The sequence below is a fragment of the Amaranthus tricolor genome, chromosome 16 (genome assembly GCF_026212465.1).
Source record: "Amaranthus tricolor cultivar Red isolate AtriRed21 chromosome 16, ASM2621246v1, whole genome shotgun sequence".
Lineage (NCBI taxonomy): Eukaryota > Viridiplantae > Streptophyta > Magnoliopsida > Caryophyllales > Amaranthaceae > Amaranthus > Amaranthus tricolor.
Window position 1 is genome coordinate 6,913,201 of NC_080062.1, and position 24,850 is coordinate 6,938,050.

General features: G+C 31.8%; 2 protein-coding genes across 5 annotated transcripts; both read right to left on the reverse strand.

Moving 5' to 3' along the window:
- Positions 1–3,782: 3,782 nt before the first annotated feature.
- Positions 3,783–10,449, reverse strand: LOC130803245 (uncharacterized). Of its 3 annotated transcripts, none has more exons than XM_057667424.1 (5): positions 9,960–10,449; positions 7,169–7,424; positions 6,837–6,924; positions 5,396–5,462; positions 3,783–5,289 (listed from the first exon to the last, which is right to left on the reverse strand). In XM_057667424.1, the coding sequence occupies exons 1-5, from the start codon at positions 9,966–9,968 to the stop codon at positions 5,236–5,238; spliced, it is 474 nt and encodes a 157-aa protein (XP_057523407.1). In that variant the 5' UTR covers positions 9,969–10,449; the 3' UTR covers positions 3,783–5,235. The 3 variants fall into 3 exon arrangements, with proteins under 3 accessions (XP_057523407.1, XP_057523406.1, XP_057523408.1); XM_057667423.1 differs by lacking the exon at positions 9,960–10,449 and adding an exon at positions 9,142–9,916 and having other exon boundaries at positions 4,317–5,289; XM_057667425.1 differs by having other exon boundaries at positions 4,340–5,289; positions 7,169–7,419; positions 9,960–10,392.
- A 1,599-nt stretch (positions 10,450–12,048) lies between these two features.
- On the reverse strand, positions 12,049–17,162 carry LOC130803246 (phospholipase D alpha 1-like). Of its 2 annotated transcripts, none has more exons than XM_057667426.1 (4): positions 16,822–17,162; positions 16,620–16,727; positions 13,667–15,587; positions 12,049–12,644 (listed from the first exon to the last, which is right to left on the reverse strand). In XM_057667426.1, the coding sequence occupies exons 2-4, from the start codon at positions 16,704–16,706 to the stop codon at positions 12,208–12,210; spliced, it is 2,445 nt and encodes an 814-aa protein (XP_057523409.1). In that variant the 5' UTR covers positions 16,707–16,727; positions 16,822–17,162; the 3' UTR covers positions 12,049–12,207. The 2 variants fall into 2 exon arrangements, with proteins under 2 accessions (XP_057523409.1, XP_057523410.1); XM_057667427.1 differs by having other exon boundaries at positions 16,949–17,143.
- Between the last annotated feature and the right edge of the window lie 7,688 nt (positions 17,163–24,850).

Consider the following 24,850-nt stretch of genomic DNA (forward strand, 5'->3'; position numbering starts at 1 on the left):
CTTTTTTTTTAACATAATAGATGATGGAAGAAACATACTAAATAAAATTAAACTTAAAACTTTATCTGAGAAAAAAAAAATATTTGCTCCACTCGATTGATTTTCGTTTAAGATACTATCTACATGGATTTCCTTACTAAATTATATACTTAACAGTTCTCATGCCCTACATTAGCGAGAGTATTCAAATAATCAAATCTTGGTTTGCATGGGTCAAATTAATATTGCTTATTAGACATTGCTTTAGGTGATGATTAAGACTTAAAACCATGATTAATGATGATAGGCCATATTCAAAGAATTTACCAAGCTTGACTTAGTTGGTGTAAAACGTATCTGAAGTTGAGTCCACCTCAACCTAATTCAAATTCAATCACAACTGTCTTGAAAAATTTAGAGGTCTTATGGAGATTTTTTATTTTACGTTTTATTTATAATAAATATATTAATTTTATTAATAAACTTAACACATTTCTTTTCTTAATTAATTTTTTCATATACGAGAGAAAGAGAGAACCCTATACGATCGATCATCTCGCAAACCCTTCAGGATTAACTGTATTGTCATTATTAATTGGTGATTTGATATTCTCACATTTGAGCTTCACAAAATTGAAAATGAAGAGTTATAAACATACTATATATTTTTATTGTTTTTTTTTATTACAACAACATTCAATAATTTAGTAAAATAAATCTAATTTAACAGTAAAAATTAAAACTCCCTCCTATCTATTTTGTTTTTCTCATATTTTCCATTTGAAAATTTTAAAATGTTCTTCTCATTTAAAATCATTCTATTTTAGTAACCAATAGAATTCAAGGAAATTATTCCACTTACACTTTAATCTATAGAAATCAACTACTCCATTCGTTTCTTTTTGTTTGTCTACTTTACTTTTTGCATGCATTTTAAAGTAAATTTTAAGTCTCGATATCTCTTAATACGCATAGTAAAAAATTGTAAAAATTATATTTCAAAATTCTTTGCATCAAGACAGATCTAACAAGATCCCACATGAATGTATTTTGCCTTTAATATATATTTCAAAAATCAAATTTAAATTTCCTAAAGTATAATCTAACAAGACAAACAAAAAGAAACGGAGGGAGTAATATTTTAATTCCCAATATATTAATTTTTTACACACCGAATAAAATTTAATGACATTATTACATTTACACTTTAATTAACAGAATCTCTATATTTTTATATTAGGTCAATCATGTCTCATAGTATCTAATGTATAATTATTATTAGTATTTTTCTTGGTTTCTTCTCAAATTCCAAATGAGAAGTTAAAAAAAGAACCATGAAGTAATTATAAAGAGAATGATAAGAATTTGGTAAATACTTTCTCCACTTTCAAAAATCATTAACTCTTAGTTCTCGTTGATGGACATTTCGAATCACTTAGCTAAGACCGTACATAACTATTTTCATATAATGTATAAATTACTAATATGATTAAAGAAAAGTGTACAAATAGTGCTTCATACTGAATTGATGCACTTTTTCATGAAAGTACTCTCTATCACAAAGTATTTTATTTTTATAATATTTGATATTTTTTCTTAATTTTTATATATATTTTTAATTTATATTTTCATCTCAATTTTCCGATTTCCGTAAAATATATGAGCTTATAAGAAGTTTTCTCTCTAGACACAAAAAGAAGCTAAATACGGCGCTGATGTTCCCTATAAGATTTGATTATTTTTGGTTTAATTAATTATTGGGTTGATTAGAAGAATTATTTGACACAAACATGTAGCATTACAACTAATTAGAAAAGGTTTAAGATTCAACAAAATAGACATTTTTGATTTATTAGCTTACATCTTAATTATTGCATAAATAATCTAATTAAACAATGGTAATATAGGATAATCCCTTAATTTCTCTTAATTAAAGAAATGGATTTTGTATCAGTTGAAAAAAATACCGCTTTTTTTAGATAAAATTTTAAGTTTGATTCTCACATAACCCCTCTCCTTTTCACAGTCTACCATATAATAATTTATTTATATACTTAATTTGAAAAAATTGATCTTACTCTTTAAGAAAACTTGAACACAACATTCCAATAGAGTTAAAATGCTAGAATTTTTCAATAATTTCAAAAAGAAAGGTTTTTATATTGAAAATGACAATATTTAGATCTCACACAAATATTTGTTACTATCTTTTTCACAAGTAGTAGTTGATGACTTAATATGCCCACTTTATGTAGGATAATTTCAAACACAACTTCACTTAATTGGATACTTTTGTTTGTCTTAAATTGTGCACACTCCTATGCCACATACACTATTGCCTACTGCACTAGACTACTTCAGTTTCCTTCTCTAATTAATATATTAAAATTGTTATTTTCGCATATATATATAGCCATAGGGATCTATTAAGAAGAGGTTGAAAATGAGAAGGGTAAGAAGGACTCTACACTCTTGATTTCACTAAAATAAAAATATTTATAGTCACAATTGAGCCAAAAATACATAATTATAAAAGTAACTATGAAATAATTTTTAAAATGTTCTTAATCATATATATATATATATGTGTGTGTGTGTGTATATATATATATATATGTGTGTGTGTGTGTATATATATATATATATATTTGCGAATTACAGCCAAAACGTATCAAAGTTTACAGGTTCAGGCCAAAAATACAAACTCCGACCACTTCACCTAAAATTTCGACCACGAAAATGGTCGGAATTCTCTATTTTGGCCTGAACCTGCTAATTTTGATACTTTGGTAATTGTAATTCGCAAAATATAACATTAAAACTGTAATTCGCAAAAACATTACACTTTAAGGCTGTAATTCGTAAATTATTATTATATATATATATATATATATATATATATATATATATATATATATATATATATATATATATATATATATATATATATTCGTATCATTTCTTATTCATAGACTATATAACTATTTTAAGAATTTATCTCTAAATCTAAATTAAAATTAAAAATTATTTTTAATATGATATCTGAGTCATATTACGAGAGGACCCAAGACCCACTCATTCAATTGTTCTTAAAACAGGTTGGACCAAATGTTTCCTTTAATGCAAATTTATGGTGGTGTCATATCTCAACCAATCTATGTTACCTCCACCCCAACATGTAATGATCCAATGGATCTTTCATAATCCACAGCCCTTTCCCACCAAAATGAAAATATTTACACTCCTTTCGTTTCTTTTTAAATGTTACATTTGCTTTTGAATTACTATTTATTAATTACTTTTAATTTGTATTTTATTTTTAATCCACACATTAAAATATAGTCAATTGAAATTTTTATGATTCATTTCAACATTAGGTTTATTAATATCTAGTTTTTATAATTTTTAATTATACGTAAATTATCACTATTAAGTATTAAATTAGTGCATTGACAAACATGCAAAAAGCAAATGAGGAATTTGAAATGAAACATAGAGAGTATTTCTTTTGTCTCTCTCATTTGCACCATTTTTCATTTTAAATTATACTAATTTTACACCCTTTTTACTTTTGGCAATGATCTTGCTCTTCATTTATTGATCTTATTCGCAAAAACTTATATTTTATCTCGTTCTCGACTATATATGTTATACTTATAAGTGTGGCATCTGAAAATGATACTCAATTTCTTTTTCACTAAATTTTAATTATTTGGCTATTGATGCAAAATAAGAGGAACATAAAGAGTGTTTCTTTTAATGAAAAAGAAAGTAGTACTCCCTCTGCCGTCTTTGATTTACATCAAAGAGAAAGAGGGTAATTTTTAAGAATGTGGTAATAAATGAAGAAAGAGAATGAACTGTGTGGATGAATTAAAAGAGAGTTAAAATGTATGGATGAGATTAAAAGAAAATGGTGGACCATTACCCAAAAATATAAATAATACAAATTCAGTAGAACGGACCAAAATGAAAAATGCTGCAAATTAAATGGAACGAAGGGAGTACTATTTATAACCTCCCACCATTCTCTCCCTTCTTTCTCTCTCTTTCCTTTTTCTCTTAAGAAAACTCTAACCTTCATTGTTAATTTAGGAGCTACTATCAACCTTATTGTTGATATTAAACCTCCAATCTCTTTAATTTTGCTTTTTTCGTTTTTAGTTACAAGTAAAATTTATACTCCATATATTATAGAGTTGTTATATCCATTATTGGATTAGATTTACCCATATATTGGGTTTTAATGTTTCACATGATGAGAGTTTAGAGTCTTGTTATTAATTCGATGGTAAAAAAGTATATAAAGCCAATATTATCAAATTTATCTCTATTTCAAAACCAAGCCAAATCTAAAGACCTCATCGGAGGAGTCTATATAAAAAAACGATGTGATAAGGGGAAAACTTTAATATTATATCTCCTTTATAATGATCGTGACTTTCTACATATAAAATTTTATTTGATTAAAATTATTATGTATTTGATCAATTGTTACTCTGTTGTAAATATCATATCATATTTTTATCAATAGTGTATCGACAAAATACTTGATGAAACAATTATAATGAATTCAATGGAGTAAACTTTAGATCAAATAAATGTTGACCAACATAGTATAAATAAGCTAATACTTGATCATTCTTTACATCACCTTACCTTATTTACCATTTTGATCGATTTTTCACATCACCTCATATCTAGAGATGTTCAAATGTGGTTCGACCCAAAAACCTAATTCGAAAATTTTGTAATTTTATCAAGCTTACCAAACCGATATTACCCGAACTGAAATTGCACTCGAACCGGTTGATAAATTGTGACCGATTTTGATAACCGACATATAACTATTAACCGAGATTAACTTAAAAATCACAACATGAATATTTACCTTCAACAATACATGCTTTCCTAACACAGTTTTTATCACAAAATCCATCAAACATGCTAAATTCAATCATCTTCAGCAGAATAGATTATCAAAGAAGATACCCAATAACTACTAATCATGCAAATTAACGAGTTCTGAGACCCGACGACACAATATTAGCAATCAAAGCTAATCGTAAAGTTTAAGAGTCGATGAATTTTAAAAATTAAGTTGGAATACAGACCAGTTTTTGAGAATTGATTGTGCTGTAGAGGCGATTATATAGCTTTGCTATTTATCTCCTTCAGGCACCAAACCTTTACAAAATACGCGCAAAGATGCGAAAAACAAGTTATCAGTTTCCCAGTTTTTGGAATCGGGATTGTTCAATCATATAAGCCTTCTTGTTCCCAGATATCAACAAGAAAATCTACCATTTCCTGCAGATGAAATAGCAATAAGGTGTCGGGAAACAATCCCAATTCACAAACACAACTATTGTTAGAAAAAAGAGAAAATAATTGTTTATGTTTCGTGTATACTTACGGGCAGAGGAATTGGTTGCGGAAAAGGTTTATTTGTCCCAAGTAGAGTCTCATACGTAGCATTCCAACTGCACGATACAAAAAAATTTTCGATTATTTCGTAGGAACTGCAGTAAGAAAATACTAAGGTGTGGCGAATGAGGACAATTTCTTGGAGCTTTTATCACGGTTGACACTGTTGAATTCGGGCAAGAGTATGGAGAGCATATTCAAAGCTGGCAGAACTTTTTAGGAAATTTTCGGGCTTTGGTCTAGTTCAAATGTAATTTCCAGGTTATTCAAGACCTAGTTTGAATTGATCCAAAATCGTCAACTTGAGGGGATCCAAAATCCTAAACTAATGAGTCAAGAACTCAAGATTAAACGAGCTGCCTAATTGGAATGGAATTTAGCCTATCATTTGCTCGCTCGAACTAACAATTCTAATACATCTTGACCATCATGACAATGTAAAACCCAAGATAGGTGAAAGGAACGATGTTTCAAGCTATTAAAACTATTGTTAACAAGACTAGAATATGAGTTCGGGCAGAAATTCACCACTTCAAAATTCACCTTCAAAAGCCCACAACAAGCAAAAGGAGTTTTAAACATATATTCCTGAATCAATTGATAAAATTTCCTTCACAAATCCTCAAATGAGACATCTCACGGTGAGATCGTCTCTATTAGGCTGGTCTAATGTACACTTTCAGTCTTAAATTGATCACTTATTATAGCCTTAACATGATTACTTACAATCTTAAATTGATCAACTATAATCTTAACGTCTATAGTCTTAAAGTGATTACTTACAATCTTAAAGTGATCAATTAGGAAAATAGACTTATTATATAAACTCGTCTCAAAATAAGAAAGTCTCAACAGTCTCATACAAGGCGAGCTGAAATTCCATTTTAAGTATGTCTCATAGAATTTGTATAATTCTATTTTTGGCAATGACCCACATTCTTTCTTTAATTCTCAATTTCTCATGAATCTCACCCATATAGTTAACTTATATTTTCATCAAATCTACACATTTCTCTCAAATCCCAATAAAATACACCAATTCCCCAAACACACTTTATACTTGTAGCAATTCTTTCGGGACAGAGGGAGTAACTACGAATACTATTGTTAATGAGCATAGAACATGACGTCTAGTTAATATCTTTTACCCCAAAAGCTTCTCAGCAGACAATATCAAGAGTGCTCTCAGTATATTAAGAAGTTTTTGTATCATTAACCTTCCGGCACTCGATACTTGACCATAAAACCCTTTCAAGAACTCCCATCTAACTTCCTACAAAGTTACGACAGTACAACTCCCCCTTTTCCGTTTTTTCTTTCATGATTCAAATGAGTATTCCACACCAATCAAATTTAGAAAGAAGCCACATATCAAACTCAATTCACCACATATCAAGCTTACTTTTTGAAATCCAGATTTTTTTCCATACCTTAATCTGGGTTCGCGCATTTTTGGCTGGTTGCGAGCCTTTTTGTCACCAACCCACTGCTGCCTTATTTGGGTCCATAAAAGAAGGCCTGTGAGCAAACAATTTCCTCGCATCAGGTAAAGACTGTTGAAGTCGCAATGATAATGAGCGTTGAAATATAAAACTAGCATAACCACTTTTTTTGATAGGGAAATACGATACACAATTTTACAAGAGCGTAAGATGGGAAGGGGGCAGTACCGGCACAGGGCATGAAGAAATAAGAATCAACCTGCAGCTTTTGGGGACTTGGGTTGGAACACAAAGAGAACAGAAATAATTTTTAAGCTTACCGTTATTTACAAATTCAGATGGATTGCTAGTGCTTCCACGACCACCATGAGGTTCGAGGTTCTGATTGCTCGTCGATGAAATGCTTCTTTGTGACTGAACTGCACTATTGTCCATTTCATATGTGCTACTACTCCAAATATCTTCGGGTATGCTCGATTTCTTAACTGCTCGACCTTGTATTTTCAGTCCTTTCGATGGTTTGTCCACAGCGATGATTAGTTGGGGCTTAGTACAACATCCAAGACAACCTCTGCTCTGTTGCAAATCAGGCATTTATGAAAATGATTAGTACCATTTTCTCGTTTAAACATTCAACCCTGCAATTGTCATATAAAGCATATGGATAAAAAGTTATTAAACCCAAGTATCGTAGACATCAAACCTAGGTATGATGTTATAACAATGGAAAGGTCGGACATTCACATTGCAGCTATCTAATGCTTAAGGCAAACACTCGGCAACCACCTCCCCTCCCCCAAAAGAAAAGGTTTTAGAAAGCAATAGCACCAGTGGTCAATGGAGTCTTCATGCAAGCTCAACTTGACGAGAAAAACCCGCGTAGGGAATCAACGCACACAATGTAAGAACGTTTGCAAGACGTTGAAGAGACCTGCCAACAGCTATGAGATGCATTAGGGAAAGTAGTGATGCCGGCCTTGGAGTAGGTGCGAGTGGGTCGGGTGCTCGTCATGGTTGGGACGGTGATACAGGAGGAGGATTCTTAGTGGGTTAGGTGGATCCCGCGAATAAAACCTATCGAGCTTATTATCATCTTCAGCACACCACTAAAACTCGATCAGATTCCTAGAGTGACATGGTCTAATCTTTGAGACGGAAAAATAGGAGTCACTACAAATCTACGGTAACTCACTTGTAGAAGGAAAAGCCAATTAAGACTAAAATAAAAGTTCTTTTAACCATAAGTGCCTATACATACACGAGACCAAATCTCTTTGGGGCACTCTGCATTTCCAAGCTGTCTTTTGCAATACCCTCTGTTTGGTCCCCATTTCACTTTATAATTTTGAGTTCTAAGAACAACTCTATGCCTCGAATATGAAAAATTCATCGAGCCCATTCACAGCAGACTAAATAAGTGCATGCTGTACAGAGTAATAATCAATATAAAACTGGGACTGAGGGAAAGGAAAAATCTTTGAACAAGTCGGAGAGAATGTTTGGAAAACGATTTTGAGCAATAAATGACCGGATTATGACACACAGATATATAGGAAATAGAGGGACAACCTAAACAAGATTATGATATTCAGGATTCAAGCTCAGCTCTGAGGGAAAGATGTGAACAAACAGACGGCCGATTAAGCAAGCGCCTACGGTCGAAGACGTTTAGAGAACACCACAAATAGAAAAGACGGATCCAATGAACGGAAATTAGAGGCTTAACGTCACCAATAGATCAAATAAACGAAGACAAACTTTTGAGAAGGAATAATCCAATGTTCATAATGTATTTTACTTCATTCACAATACCAAAAACTCCTCATCCTTCAATTAGCATTTAAAATCCAACTACATACCATAGTGTGCCCCCGTTGACTCGAAAAAGCTCTGAAATGTTTTGAGTTAATGGAGCAATCTCGAGTAGGCATCATAAACTCTTAAAATGATTTACCTCTCTTTTATTGAAACTATTTAAACATAAGTGTATTTGTGCACCACATATAATGAAAACATCACAAAACAAAATTACTAGGTTGTTTTTACCGGTTAATTCGCTTTTTAAATTTGCGATTTGCTCAAAATAACCCTAAAATAGCCCAAAACCAACCGTAATTCGTCTTTTGATTCGCCATTTGCAAGGAGGATATTGAATCGTGTAACAATAGACTTGCCCTACTACCTACACAAATACTTTGTAACTAATGCCTAAACTCTAACCCACTTCTCAAAATCTAAACAAATGAAGGGGGAATTTGAATGTTGAAACACTAAAAATGATGAGAAACCTTACATTAAAAAGGATCGTGCATACATTTTTTAACTTAGCCATCACCAAACACACGAGAGCGCCAAAATATGCAAGGGAAAGCCCAAGAAAAGAACAACAGGGCTTTCTCCCTACACATTTTTCAATCTCAATCATCAAACAACATCTTGAATTCATATCTTGTGCCTCAATGGAGGCAAAGAACATAGAGAAAGTGATGAAGAGAGTGGAAAGGGAAAGAAAGAGATGGTGCACCACAAATTATGATTAAGCATCTTAAGAATTCTCAAAGCAACCCAAAAAAAAAGTCTAATGTCTCTCAAATCATGTGTCACAAGCTACCTCACAACACAAGGAACAATAGATTCCAATCCAATGAGCAAGCAAACTTCAGTTATACTATTCTAGCATCTAAAAAACACAAGGTCATGGGAACAACATAAAACCATCTTAATTGGGAAACTAATATATGTGATACACAGCTGTAGAATCTTGTATAGTACCACATTTAAAAACCATTTAAGCTTATGGGTCTTGGTATTTATACTTATAAGTAACCTAAATCCTAGATAGACCTTAAAGAGAACACAACAAAATCAGTTGTCTAAAGAACAAAAGGAAAATTAGCATATTCAACAAGATAATTAAAAACAGGAAGGAAATTGGGAATAATCAAAAACCCAGAATAACTTAAACAAAATTAGAGTATTTCAATCAAAAGGGAATAAATTTGGATAAAAAAGTAAAAAAGATTCAAGCTTTGAATAATATTATCAAAAAATAAATTGAAAAAATGGGAAAAACAAAAATTAAAAAGGAAGGAAGAAGGCAGAATGACTCACCCCATGCATGCAAAGATGTTAAAAATCCAAGCAGGAAATGATGATGATGATGACGACTCCCAAGGTTGCAATTACAGGAAGAACAACCAATAAATAAGGAAAACAATTAAACCCAAAAACTGAATAGCTCTATTAAAGAGATCATCATATCATACACTCATACTTCATATAAACCAAAACCCAAAAAAAGGAAAATTTAGTGAACAGTGATGTCTATTGTCTACTGGTTGGTGATATCAACAACCCAAATAAATAAAGATTCAATTTTTTTAAAGGAAAAAATTTATACAGAGATGGAGAAGATATTTTGAAATTGTGAGCTAAAAAAATAAAACAATTTTAGCAATAAGTTCGATTTTTTTTGACATGAGCAATAAGTTTGATTTGGTATGTTTCCTCAACCCACAAATTGTGTCCTTTAATTGGTTTATTTATTATGCCCTTTTTGTGTGGTAATTTCAATGACCAACAAATAAGAGAGGAGGAGGAATAAAGTTTCAAATAAAAAGAAATTTCATTGTGAAAAGTAGGAAAATGAATAGATTTATTTTGTTACACTTTTTTTAATTAGGGGTTAAGCCGAGAATATCTACAAATAAGGAACATGGAGAATAAGTTATGTGAAATGTAATTTCTCAGTTAAATTTTTAAATTTTTATCGCAATTGTTTGTTTGACACTAATTAATTTTCTATACCATATGAATTTTAGCCAATGGATGAGTTTAATAATAATTCTAAATTATACTCTCATACTCATACATATTGAGATTGATATATTATTAAAGAATTCAATATGAAGAGCTTTTGAGCAAATATGTCCGATCTCAATGGGACCAAAAAGCATAACTTTTAGTATTTTATTAGCTATGTTATGAATGGTGTGACTTGAGTGCACATTTGGTGTGTGCATTCATGTAGTGACTCTTGGGATGAAATCCCATAAGTTTGTCATGAATGGGTGTATTAAGTTGAGTCTTGATGATTGTGATTTATGATGATGATTAAAAGTATGGATTGATGAGGTAATGAAGTATGAGTTATTCATGGGAGTTATGGGACTTAATGAAGAAGTGCAAAGGTTTAACTCTTGATGCTCCTAGGATGCTGTTTTTGACTCTTCATATACTTGGGGATGTTTCATTATCATTTATTCATAGTTTTAATGTACTTAATGTTACTTAGTGAGATCTCTCCTATAAATAGAGAGCTCTCATTCACATTGTAATCATCCACAAAAATACACCCCAAGCCAAACACTAGCCTATATCTCTTCTCTATTGTAATTCTCCATATTTGAGAGTTCTTTAAACTCCTTTTGATAATATAAGAGATACTATACACCGGAGGACGTAGCCTTAGTTGGGTGAACCTCGTTAAATTTTTGTGTCGTTTTATTGCTTTATTTTCTCCTACAAACATTGATATCGTTGATAGCGTAACTTGTTTGTCACTAAAACTTCATACACTCGATCTTGGTAATATTGGAGTTTGAAACACATCGTTCGAACTCTAATACATCGTCGTTTTTCATTTAGTATTTTATTAGCCAAACAGAATCGTAAATATAATTTTTCTAAGAAGTTAAACTTAAAGTGATACTTTAAATTCAATGTCTTTTTATTATTTTTACTTATATTATTTAAATTTAACTTGTAATTAATAAGGGAAGATAGGAAAGAAGTTGGACATTTAAAAGGGCAGATGAGGAATTACAATAGAAGCCATATTGTCAATTTGTTGATATCAAGTACGAAAATAAATAAATTTTTAAGTAAATTTTTTGGATAATCAATTATGCCAAAACCGTAATCTAAAATTTGATCAGCTACATAAACTATTACTCCTATATCATTTTTAACGGTAATCAACATGAATTCTTCTTCACCAATCCAGATTTAATTCAGATAACTACGCTCTCATCCAATCAAGAATCGCGACCTTTGAGGAGAGGCAAAATCAGATAAATAATCAATTAAGAGCCGATCTTGAGCAAGGATGGAATCAAATTGCAACAAATAACTAGGTGAGGACAATACAAGCAATCGAACAAAAAAAAAGTTTCTCGCATTCATACAAGCTCATTATGCGTAGTCATGAACTGGGCAGACTCAAAGCGACTATCATTCGCTCATTAGCATTCCATGATACTTGTATTCATACAACATTCTAAACATTCAAACATGTCTACACTTAAATTTGTTCTTCTGGCTTGTAAATCGAATTCGAAAACAACCATTTCGAAAAATTTCAAGTAGTCAATATTGGAGGAAGAACATCAGATTTGCTCCCAAGAACAGAAGCTTTAGTATCAGGGAAAAACTTGTGGGCATCCGAAAGTATGGTAATGTTTCCTTCATTAGTAACTTCAACAGGATAACGAAGGATATGACCAGGCAAGTCTTGATCAAAAGCTTCACTCGAATAAATTTTCCAATTATCCTCAGCAATCATGCTAACTTTTTGCATACATTCGAGTGTTTCGGGGTACAGAAATGATGAATCAAGCAGATGAAAATGTTCGTACCACAATGCCATACGAAAACCGAATATCTGCCCTTTTGCTGGCCAGTTTGCTGCTAAATGATGCGGCTGGTAGGCTCCCATCGCTATTTCTGTGTCTCTTCCCCCGTCCATTGATCTCTGGTTTATGTTCGCGGAGCCAATGATTATGTACTCATCATCAACTAAATGGCACAGACATAAACTCAAGATCAGTACAGATAAAATACAAGTATGATAGACGCACAGAGTGACAAACTAAGATGTTGGGGACTTGGTGTTTGTGAGACTATATTGCATTGATTTATTGAGATTAGAGTCAGGAATGTTTTTGTTTGGTTTTAAATGTAAGAGTATATAAAATATGGGGCCTAAACTATCAGTTTAAGCTTTTGGTTGAGTTGGTTCCTTGCATGGTATCAGAAGCCAGCATGGTCGGAGGTCACTGGTTCGAATCTCAACCACCCCTCATTTTAAGTGGAATATTAAGCGTCAAGTATGAGGAAGGTCTGTACTACATCCACACTTCTAGCCTAAAAGAATCCAACATCAAAATATAAAAGATGGACACAGATGGAATTTAGGCTTGGACGTACCTAGACACATACATAAACACAATATCAGGAAAAGATACAAGTATGATAGAGGCATAGAGTGACAAACTAAGATGTCAGCTGTAAGGTAGAGGGGCGAATAGGTGTTGGTTGTCTAAGTAGTTGTAGCTATATAATTGTAGTTATATATTCTAATTAGTTGTGTAAGTTAATATTGTTCGGTGAAAATAGTTGTAGAAATATGATTTGTTGAGAATAATGAAGAAAAATTCTTAAACCACTACTTTTGATTTGGCATGCTACAATAAGTTGTAACATCTTGAAACTAGCTACATGCACCACTATATCCTACCTGCTATTATGTGACATTTTGTAAATAGCGTTTTGGGCTTTATAAAACCACTAACATCTACTTAAACTGCTAAGCTCAACACACCCGATGTTGCATTGTTTTATTTAGATTGTTGCCTGAGGATTTTTTGTAGTTTAAAAACACAAAAGAAGATAGACATCTTAACAAAGATGGCAGAACTTAGAGGAATGACAAAGTCCAAATAATGAAACTAAAAATAGATAACTCAACCAAAGTAATAAGATGGCAAAAAATCAGTTTAGCATAGATAAAAGAGGATGGAACAATAAGCACAATATACCTATCATCATTTTGGCATGAACATAAATCATGAAGCGTCGATTTTGTTGAGCTCTGGCATAGTTAGAATCCGGTGCTGGCTTCTCTATAGGTTCATACTCCCCGACTTTCAAAACCTCTCGATTGCCAAGACAGAAGAACGATAAATAATCTCGTGGGTGTGCATCAATCTTCATTCTTTGTATAGCGGCAGCAATATCAGTGTACATCATCTCCATTGTTCTCCTCTGCCAATACAGAATTGCCTGAACAGGAGCACTTTCAGGTTCTCCTTCAGGCCACATAGGAATCACAACATACACGGAAAACCTTTCGCCAGCTTCAATCTTGCTGATAATCTTTAAGGACAATTCTTTCGGTATGATATGCAATGCATCGATATCTTCATCGGGTTTCCAAGCATAAGAACTTCCAAGGAAGTACTGATTTTCAATGTATATAAAGTTCTTCGCTCGTCTTATGGCATTTATGTATCCGTCCTGTATGCTGCGATCTATGATGCTATCCTTATCACAAACGAGGCCAAGTCGATCCGCCTTTTCAGGATCTGAAGGGAAACCTACCCCTTGTTCTCCGTCAATTACCACTGATCCTCCATCAATGGACCTGAATATTTGAACATTCCAAGTTTCTTGGTCTTCTACCTTAACTTCCGATGGTTTACCTAGTCTTTCAGCAAGCTCATTTCGCGTATATAGGAATCGTTTTCCCACTTGTTTAGTCCATCTCTGCTCAAAGTTATACAGCACGTCCCATGCGACAGGGCCTTCTAGTCGGCAATGAATATCATGCCATGGCTCTCTTGGACCGCCTTTTTGTAACGAAGATCCTGGGAAGTTAGGCTGATGAAAGTCGTCCTTGTGAACTGTGTTCAGTGTCCCGAAAAGAGAATGGTCTTGGGTGTCATATCGTCCACCACAAAGATCAATACCTCCAAGAAAACTCACAATTCTCCGCCCTTGTGACTCGGGGCTCTCATAATCAACCACAACAGTCTTCTGATGGTGTGTTAACACAGTATCAACCTTTACACCCTGAACTACACTTCTTTGATCAGATTTCCGAGGACACTTGAAGCAACGTACGTTTGTGTTTTGAAAGTACGCGAAGGTGTCCTCATCGCGGGTTCCCATTAACCCTTGTTTTTTGTATGGATTCGAAGTAATATCATCCCAAACAAGTACAAGAACTCTCATGTTTGGCTCATCGGCTTTCTTTTTCAGAAGTTCTCCTAGCGTAGGGCTAGCAAGAACCTTATTAGAGTTCCGTATTAAGGAAATGTTGGTGTCAATCGACCATCCAGCTATGTAAATAAGGTATTTTGCATTAACAATAGCATCAAATATATCTTCCCAACATCGTTGTGCATCATAAGTCTTGCCTCCAGGAAGCCTAAAATCGAGGGTGAACTTGTCGGACACTTGTGCATCTTGGTAAAACGAGACTTTACAACCCTGTCTCTGTCTAAAGAAAGTGTGAGGGACTCCTCCATAAGTTGTAGCTAGGATGCCCCGAGACCAGTTTGGATCAAGAGATACATCTCGATATTGTACATTAACATAAATTTGGGATCGTATGGGCTTACCACTCTCATCGATTATTTCAAGGCATCTTATCACTGGACGACCCTTATAGACTTCCTCGACAGACAAATAAGCTCTTCCGATCAAGGTAGCACTAAGAGGATTTTCATCTTTGACAGTAAAGATGATGTTTGATACTTCATGAGCACAATAGATGTGAAAGGACTGAGACCATGAAGGATTCGAAGGAGTATGAATTATTTTTGTGCGTGCAACTCTTGCCTTGTCGAGATCAACTGTGGCATATAGTCTATAGTCCATCAGTTGAGGCTTGCAGAAGCAATATGCTTTGATTCTGTACAATAATGTTTGCCATACCCTTTTCGGATCATCCATACCCTACTTGTTTCCAGCAGAAAAGAAGCATGTCACAATTAAGAATAGTCTCTAGCTATGTCCATGAATTGATCTTACTCAAAGTGAAAGAAAACGAAGATGGACTATATGTTGGAAATACTTCACATGTAAGGAAGATTTTACATCACTAAAATAGTAGGTTGTGGACTTGTATATAATATTTGGTGGGTAATCCTCCTAATACCATATGATTTTGGTTTTTGAAAAGAGTTAACTTCATTAAACTTGTATACAAGTTAACCCTCATTACCTGTTCATTTGCGTGTCCACACGAGTGGGCTCTTAGGTTGATTATGTAACTAATTGTCACAGTCTAACACTATGAATGATTCTAAAGCCTTGAATCTGCAGTTTAATTTCAAGCAAAAGAGCAAACTAACTCAAAACCCATGAAAGAAATTACGTTTTGTTTTGCTCACACTATTATAGAACTTCTATCCTTTTTTGATACAATCAAAAATGTATAATTCATTGGTATTAGATTACAAAGGACTAGTAAAATGTCTTGTTAAATAATATGAACTTCTTATTTATGTGAAAGGGTCTGATATATGCAACCTTATTCATTAATAAGAAAACCGACAAAGTGTTGTTTTTTATTGACCTGGATAACAAACGTTATATGCAACTTCACGTAAATAAGTACACGTGATTTAATGAGGGGTGCACATAAATAAGATTTAAAGATGTACATAATTTATTGAAATCCAAATCTATATATAAGCTCTACTCTTTATGATTCACTATTTCTATCAAATTGGGATATAGTTAAAACTGCCAATAATAAATAAGCAAATTAGAGGTGTTCAAAACAAACTATTCGACACTTATTTGACCTTCTAATCAGACTCGATTTAACCCAACTTTCGACTTCAAAAATGAATTTATAATTACGCAGAGTTAATTTTAAATCGACTCAAAACACTTGACTCGAAAGTGACTCGATAACCCAAATAAACACGTGCAGGCCAATAATCTAAAAATAAGGTCAAGGATAGCTGATCATGCACTGACCTGTCTAAAGGGAAATCCACAACCCAAATGCAGCTTATCAATCCCATCTATTTTTGCAGTAAGCACCCCATGAAGCAATCTGGTCATATCTCAAATACTAACCAATCCCTGAAAATTCAAGAAAACAATACAAATTAGACCATTATAAGAAAAACCCAGAAAATATTTGTGAAACAGATTGAAAAAAACAAGAATTAGAAACCTTTTCTCAAACTAAAACCTAATTGCAGTTGCAGAAAAGATGGAATTTCTAAAGAACTACAAAGTGCCCAGAAATTTTGGTACATGGAAACTGTATAAATCAATAGAAATAGGTAGTAGAAGAAAACCAAAATGTCCATGAATAAGCTACGTTGGTGCAAAGTAATGGATATCTTAGGATGATTCTTCATTCTTCCTTCATCTAATTAAGAAGATTCTATTATCAGGGAATAAAATAGAATTGTTCCGCAACTCTTTTTAGAAGATTCTTTCCTTGTTATTGGGTCAGAATTACGAAAGACCTAGAATGGATAGAATGGTTGCCTTAGCCTAGGTTTTAAGTTCATCACAAAAAAGCCATATTTTTGCAATTTGAAGGTTTTTGGTAAATAATTTTTAAAATTTTTTGATTTTTTTTGTCTTTTTAATTGGTTAAATAATTATAAAATTTAATGGTAAATGATTTTTATATCTGATGAAAAATTTAGTATAATCTAAACTCAAAATGCTATCTCGAGTAGATTTTTTTATTGGTTTTGGTTTATTATTTATTTGATCTCTAATAAAAGCCAACAGTTAAAAAATTATTTTTACCGAACATTTCTAAAGTTGAGTTAAACAAGTAGTTAGCTTAATGCAGTTGGCTTATCAATCGATTTTCTAACCGATTAAACTAACCAACAGTTTGAACCACCAACTAGGTTCTATGACATACAACAATTGCCAAATAAGCCTTTAGGTAAATTTCCTGCTGGGTTATTTTGGGTCATTTGGTCAATTGTATCTAGAAGGTTTATGGGGTCATTTGGTCAATTATGATTTGGTTTGGGACAAGGTTTGTTTGGGTAAAGTCAGTTTAAAGCTAGTTTATTTTGGGGTTTGATAACGATTAATTTAAGTTGATCATAATTGGTTCAAGTTAATATTGGTTAATTATTGTAAAAGGTAAATATTGTTGAACAATTAGAGTATAAGATAGGATATATTTCATGTACTATGCTTAGTGGGATATATAAGTGTTAATGCTTAAAATTTAAAGTGCTTTAAACATACGAAGCAAAGTATGTAACAAACAAAACAAGAAGTTGCAGTAAACAAGCTTGCACGTTTGAGCACTTTTGAGACAGAAAGTTATTGGAATATTTTTTGGCATTTGCTCGTTCGAGCACCTTATTTCCTCGTTTGAGCACCAGTAAATGGAAGTGTATGTTCGATAATGTTTGTCTGTTATGATAGTCAATATGGTTTCATTAGGTTATATTCATTGATCCATTCATTAAAACCTGATTAAACTTTCAATTTGATGAGTGAAATGTTGGGATAAATACATTCAATGTCTGTTATAAATAGAGAGAGTTGCATGTAAGGGAAGTTTGTTGAAAATTATTTTCGATTTCTCTTCTTCTCTTAAGGAATACGTATATTCTTGTTTTCTCTTCTTTGCATGAATTTCAAAGAGAATTATTAACTCTTTGTTTATTTTCTGATTTCATAATCTACATAAGCACATAATCATTTCATTCTACTCACCGTACTAAGTGTCAAGCTAGTGTAGTTGTTTATATTTTATTGTGAATTTCGTTAAATATTTCCTATTACTTTTGTGGGAGAAATATCACAATAGGAATTTTTCATAAGCCTATAACTTATATCAAGTTTCCAAGTGACATATACCAACACAAACCAATCTTCAAGGCAAACTACAACATGATAATCACACACAACAAGGAGATTCATTATGATACCTTATACAAATTTGTTTATTTGTAATTTGTATTGTATTTACATCATATCATATTACTAATAAACATGGATATGGAATGGGATTTGGTATGGGGGCTTATGTATTAGATTCAATAATTTTTTAATAGAATTAATTAGAAAGAAATAGGTTAAGATGTCCAAATAAGACAAGTTCAAAGTTATTGAGCCCACACGAGCATTATTTTATGGATAATAATTAATAAGTAGTCTCATGGCAACTTCTACTTCTAACTAATTTTTAAAAATTGAATTTATATGAATAAATTAGACTAAATTATAATTTATGTAATGAAAATGTAGGAGTGTGGTCGACAAATTAAATTTAATTCTAAAAAGTTTTTAAAAAATTGGTTTTGAATTGTATCTGTATTTCCTATTTTTTTTGTTGTATGTTGGATAAATCATAAAGTCATAATCATATCATCATAAGTGAATAGGTGATTATTAAATTCATATAATAAAATATTTCACAAATTCTTAAATGAGACAGTCTCATGGTGAGACTATCTCTATTATGCTTATTCATATATAGTTTGTGTGTTAAAGTGATCACTTACAGTTATGAAGTGATTAATTAAAAAACTAAGTTAATTATATGGATCCGTCTCATGATGAGACATTTTTATACAAGATGATTTGAAAATATTTAGGTTAAAGAATATATTGTTACGGAAAAATTATAATTTATAGTTTTCAACTTTACCCTATTTAGCGAAAAATAAAAATTTCACCTTTTAATTTAGCAAATAGATGTTAACCGGAGTTATTGACTAATGTTGTTGTCTGGGTTGACTAGATTAAAGTGTTGGATGATACCACTAGAGCTATTGGATGATGTTGTTGGCTGCTTTGATCATTTTAAAGTGTTGACTGATAAGCCAACTATTTAAGCTAACTGTTATAAAGATGTTTAGTAAAATAACTAATCTTGTGAGAGACCGTCTCTTAAAGAAACAACCACAAAATAAGAAGTCTATATTCTAATTTTCTCTTTATATTAATTGGGCCATTTAGCCCCTCTCAGAGAGACTGTCTCTCGCAACAATTTGTGTTGGTAAAAATTATAAGTTAGTTGTTGGCTGTCTATTAGAAAACAAATATGCTAATAGCCAAAAGCCAATGAAAAAAGCTATAAAAGTAATTTTTTAGTTTTGACTTAAATATTAGATTTTTAGCTGACTTAAAAATCATTTACCCAACAACTTTATTAGTTGTTGAACAATCAAAAAGTTAAAAAACAAAAACCAAAAGCCAACAAAAAAATTAATTGTCAAACAACCAAATTATAAAATTTTTTACTTTTATATCCTTAATTCTAAAGTACTTTTTGTTGCTTTACTCGTTAATGTTGGTTCTGATGACCCTTTATTAATGTAGATTCATCGTACAATTAAAAAAGAAAAAGTTAGGATGCAGCTATATAAGCTTTACTATTCAACAAAAAATAACTGAATATGGGATTTCATATTAATTTAGAGGGTAAAAATTAAATTGTTAAATTTTGATTTTCTTATTATTATTATTACTAATCATTAATCTCAACAATTATTGGCATTTGGCACTGTTTATTTGCCATGTACTTATTTTTCTTAGATATTGAACAAATTACTAACTATTAATTAAATTTCGAATAATTCAGATCGGATTTTTTAAAATCAAATATTTTATAACACCCCAATGAACCATAGTATTTGTCAACAATGGCCATGTGATGCTACATATAACGTCAAAAGCACATATTCCATTCTACAATAATATTTGTTTTACATGTATAAAAAAGGTTACGGTAAAAATTAATTTAATACCTTCCCAGATTAGTTAGGATATATGCTCAATCAAGGTTAAGAATTGTGGTCCTAGATGATTATGACTTATCAATTTAGTGTAAATTTCATATATAAGAGTGTCTCATTGTGTGAGATATACATAAAAAGAGTAAAAATCTAAAAGATTGTTTTATATTCCGTTTGACATGTGGTAATAAACGGTGACAATGAGAATGAAAAATTAGTGTAATTTTGGTTAAAAGATCTCTTTATTACCTTGATGGTCATACTTGTCCAACTTCAACCATCTCATTTTTTTTCATAAAATTTATTCTAATGTATTATCATTGGGAGAGATGATATTAGGATTTAGGTGGTAATGGAAATTTGAAAAGAAAAAAAAAACTTTTTTTTGATCAAAGTTTCACTACCATGGGAATGATATGAAACTTTTGATGAATTTTTACACTATAAATAATTTTCATTACCACCATTTAGTACCACTAAACAAACAGACCGCTAAAGTAAATATTTTAATTAAATTAAATAGACTATTTAGCTTCATATAAAACTGTCTTAAGGTAAAATTGTCTTAAATAAGAATTTGTGATTAATTTTAACATGGTGAAATGCATATAAATTAGGGTAAATTTTAACATGGTGACTTAATAAACTCATGATAATTAGAAGTATAATATACTCTTACTAACTGCTTCTATTTAATTAAGATTTTCATTTTAGTGTAGTTGATAATTAATTTGTGATTAATTAAGGGTGATAAATCCCTCTCACCAGCTTACGTTTACACAGAGACATTTGCATTAATGAACTACACCTAGTGTCTAGCTAGTGACCGTGTTATATAGTATATATTTATTTATACAATGACAATATCACAATGTGTAGAATGGAATTTTAGGAAGAATTAGTATGAATAATATAGATGTTAATTAATTTGCTTATAATAATATCAACTTTTTATTTTGGTAAATAAAAGATTTTTTTTCATTTACCAAGAAAATCAAAATAAAAACAAAATTAGGAGCTCAGCCCTACTTAATTGCATCAGTATGGAAGTGCAACCCACCTGTTATGAAGGGTTTCCGTATCCCACTCTTCCTATACATAAGAGATAATATCAACTTTTTATTAATCATGAACGATACAAACTTAAGCGGTATTTGCCAACAAAAATATTAACTTTTATTTATAGTATGTTATTTGAAAAAAAAGGCTAAATTCATAGTTAAGTAACTAGTGGCCTTTGTAGGTTTTTATGATGACTACACTTAATATAAACAACTATATTTTAGAGATTGTGTGCAAGTCGATATTCGGTCTTGATAAGGATTGTTGATAGTACCTAAGATTTGGTCTATGGACTTTGTACGTGTCTAAAATATCCAAGGAAGTTAGATAGGAAGATCGTTGTAAGATGTCAAATGTAGACATGAGGTCTACTATTCCTAAGTTGATAATCTGATGATACTTGTTGATGAGTGGAGACAATGCTCTATTCCTAAAATTCAAGTTTGGAAGAATCAGCGTCAACAGATAAGTTTTGAAGAAAGTGTTTTCTAGTTTTTCTTAGTTGATGTATGGGTAAGATTAATTTGTTGCATAATTAAATTAATTGAGTTAGTTGGCAAAGGAATTTTAATTATAACTACTTTCTTGAATTACTAGGTTTTATTTAAGAAAAATTAACTTGCCTTATTTAGAAAATAAAAACTGTAGCTTTTATTACTTGGAAAACAAGTTTTACTCATTCCCCCTTAATTTTAGGATTAAGGAGCGAAGTAGGTAGTTATTCTTTTGAAACAAAGCTACGTGATTTTCCTATATAAAACGGTTTATTTCTACCGGTTATTATTTGGTGAAACAAGAAATATTCATTTCTCCTTAATTGCCAATTAACTTAGAAATATTTCTTATGCAACTCATTAATTTTATCCTAAGGTTTTTGGCCTTTGTAAAAGGGTTTTTGAAAAAATTGTTATAACTAGACTTGGGGAAGTCTAGGGGAGAAAGAGAGCTTCATAGAGGAAGCTTGAGCTTCATGGGAAGCAAGAGAAAGAAAAAGAGAAAGAGAACTAAGTTTTGTGAGAAACTCAAGTTGGCCTAGGTTTGTTTGATTTATGTAATTATAACAAATTGCTTAAAACATAGTGGAGGATTTGAAATCCCGAGGGTCGTGGTTTTTTCTTCTATTTAGACTTAGAAGATTTCCACGTAAAAATTGCGTTGTCTTTTTCTAAGTTCGCGCATCAACTTTAAGTTTCAATTCCGCAAAAATAGGCAAAAACGCTTAAACTCATTAAATAACAATTCACCCCCCTCTTGTTATCTCTCAACGTTTCTATAGTAACACTCAAAGATAATAGGCGATATTAGTATTGAACTCCCTCTATATTAATATCTTGAATTTTCCATGAGGGCTATGACCCATATATATTTTTTGATTTCGAGTTGGGCAAGAAAAATCCAATCTACAGACAAGGGAAAAATGAAGTTAATTTTAAACTGTAAATAGTGAAATTAAACCCCTTTCACAAAATTGAAAGAGAAAATCCTTAACCACTATAGTAATTTAGAATTCTCTCCAACTAAAGTGCCACAAATATACATGACACTTTTGTTTAATTTAATTTCCTAATCTTGCATGGTCTAATTAATATTATTCCCTAATCACTGAAATGAAAGTACATTTCATTTATAATTTTCTTAATACTAACCTAAACTTGATGACTTTGTTGAAATGTCTTTTGTAGAGTCAGTAGTATGTGGTTACTTTAAATAGTAAGTGTTCCAAGTGGTTGTCTTCTTCGAGCACTAGTTTTAGTAGTCTATGTAAGGTTAGTTGGGAATTATATTCTTAATTTCTGCTTCCTTTTATGGTAGTGAAGAATATTTTGATGGAGATCACTATTAATTAGTATTTTACCTTATATAGTTATATAGGTATTAAGGTATAGGATGTATTTTTTCCCTTTTAAGTACTTGAATTGTTCGTCATTGTAACTCCCAATAGCCATTGATCTAAATAGAACTTTGAATAGAACTATGAGAGATTTATCTACATGTGTTTAAAATAGATCTAACAATTTGACATTAAAATGAGAGCTAAGATCGATGAGGTTCGAAATACCTTGATGAACGATAACAAACTCAATGAACTTAACAATGTTTGAAAGAAATTAAAATGCAAAAATGACACAATGATTTAAGGAGGTTCACCCAATGATGGCTATGTCCTCCGTGATGTGTAGTTTCTTGTTTATATTATTTCAATGGAGTAAAAACTTACACTTACAAACAAAGTATCACAATTGAGTAAGAGAATAACAAAGGCTATGTGTTTAGGCTTAGGGGTTTGTGTTTGATGTGTTTGGATGAACAAATGAGCTCCCTATTTGTAGGGGATCATACTAAGCAACATTCAACACATTAAAGCTCAGAATAAATGTCAATGAAACTGCTCCAAGAACTTGAAGAGTCAAAAACAACATCCTAGGAACGTCAGAAGGTCTGCTCGACCAAATCAGGGGCTCGCTCGGTCGAGGGGGCTACAGGTAGTTACTGAATACATTTTGTTTGTTCACTCGACCCACCCAGAAGCTCGCTCGGTCGAGCGACCTTCAGTGTGCTTTCTGACAATTTTGCTCGACTAAGCATAGTAGAGAATCTTCAATCAAACATTAACACTTCTTCATTAAGTCCCATAACTCCCATAGTTAAGTCATACTTCATCACCTTCATAACTCATGAATTAACCAAGCTTTAATCACCACCATAATCACAAACATTATACTAACTTAATTCACCCATTAACCAATCCCATAGGATTCCATCCCATTACTTACACATATAAATGCATACATCAATTGTGCACTCAAGTCACATTATTCTCAACAGATATTTACCAACCTTGTAATCAAAACTAACTTTAACCCGACTTCAAAATAGATTTACAATTTAGTAAAAAAAACAATGTGGACAGAAGACTTAATTTTGATCTGATCTGAAACATCTAACCAATAATCAGCCCGATGTCCCGAATGCTAGATTATCAATCACTAATGCAACTGCTTAAGTTCCTACATTTATTTGTTCTACACACTCAAAGCATTTTTGGGGGAGTCTTCATTAGGCATGCTGGGGAATGTGTTGTTTTGACAATGGGGATAAATATATTAGTCAAGCCTAACTTAGGATTTATTTGTGTATATTAGTTAGAAGGTGGATAAACTTACAAGCATCTATGGAATTGACAACTCGAGAAAGAGTAAAAGGATGTCGTTAGACGTGGGATCAATTATTTATTAAATCCTCAGAACTCGTATGTAAAAAAAACTTTATAACGTAACAATAATGTAAAAACTTTATTAAATTAATCATACTTGAAGTTATGATTAATATACACTTTTGTAAAGATGAAAAAAATAACAAGTATTGGCATAGAAGTCATAGTTAAATTGATTATTTTAGGGCACATCATAG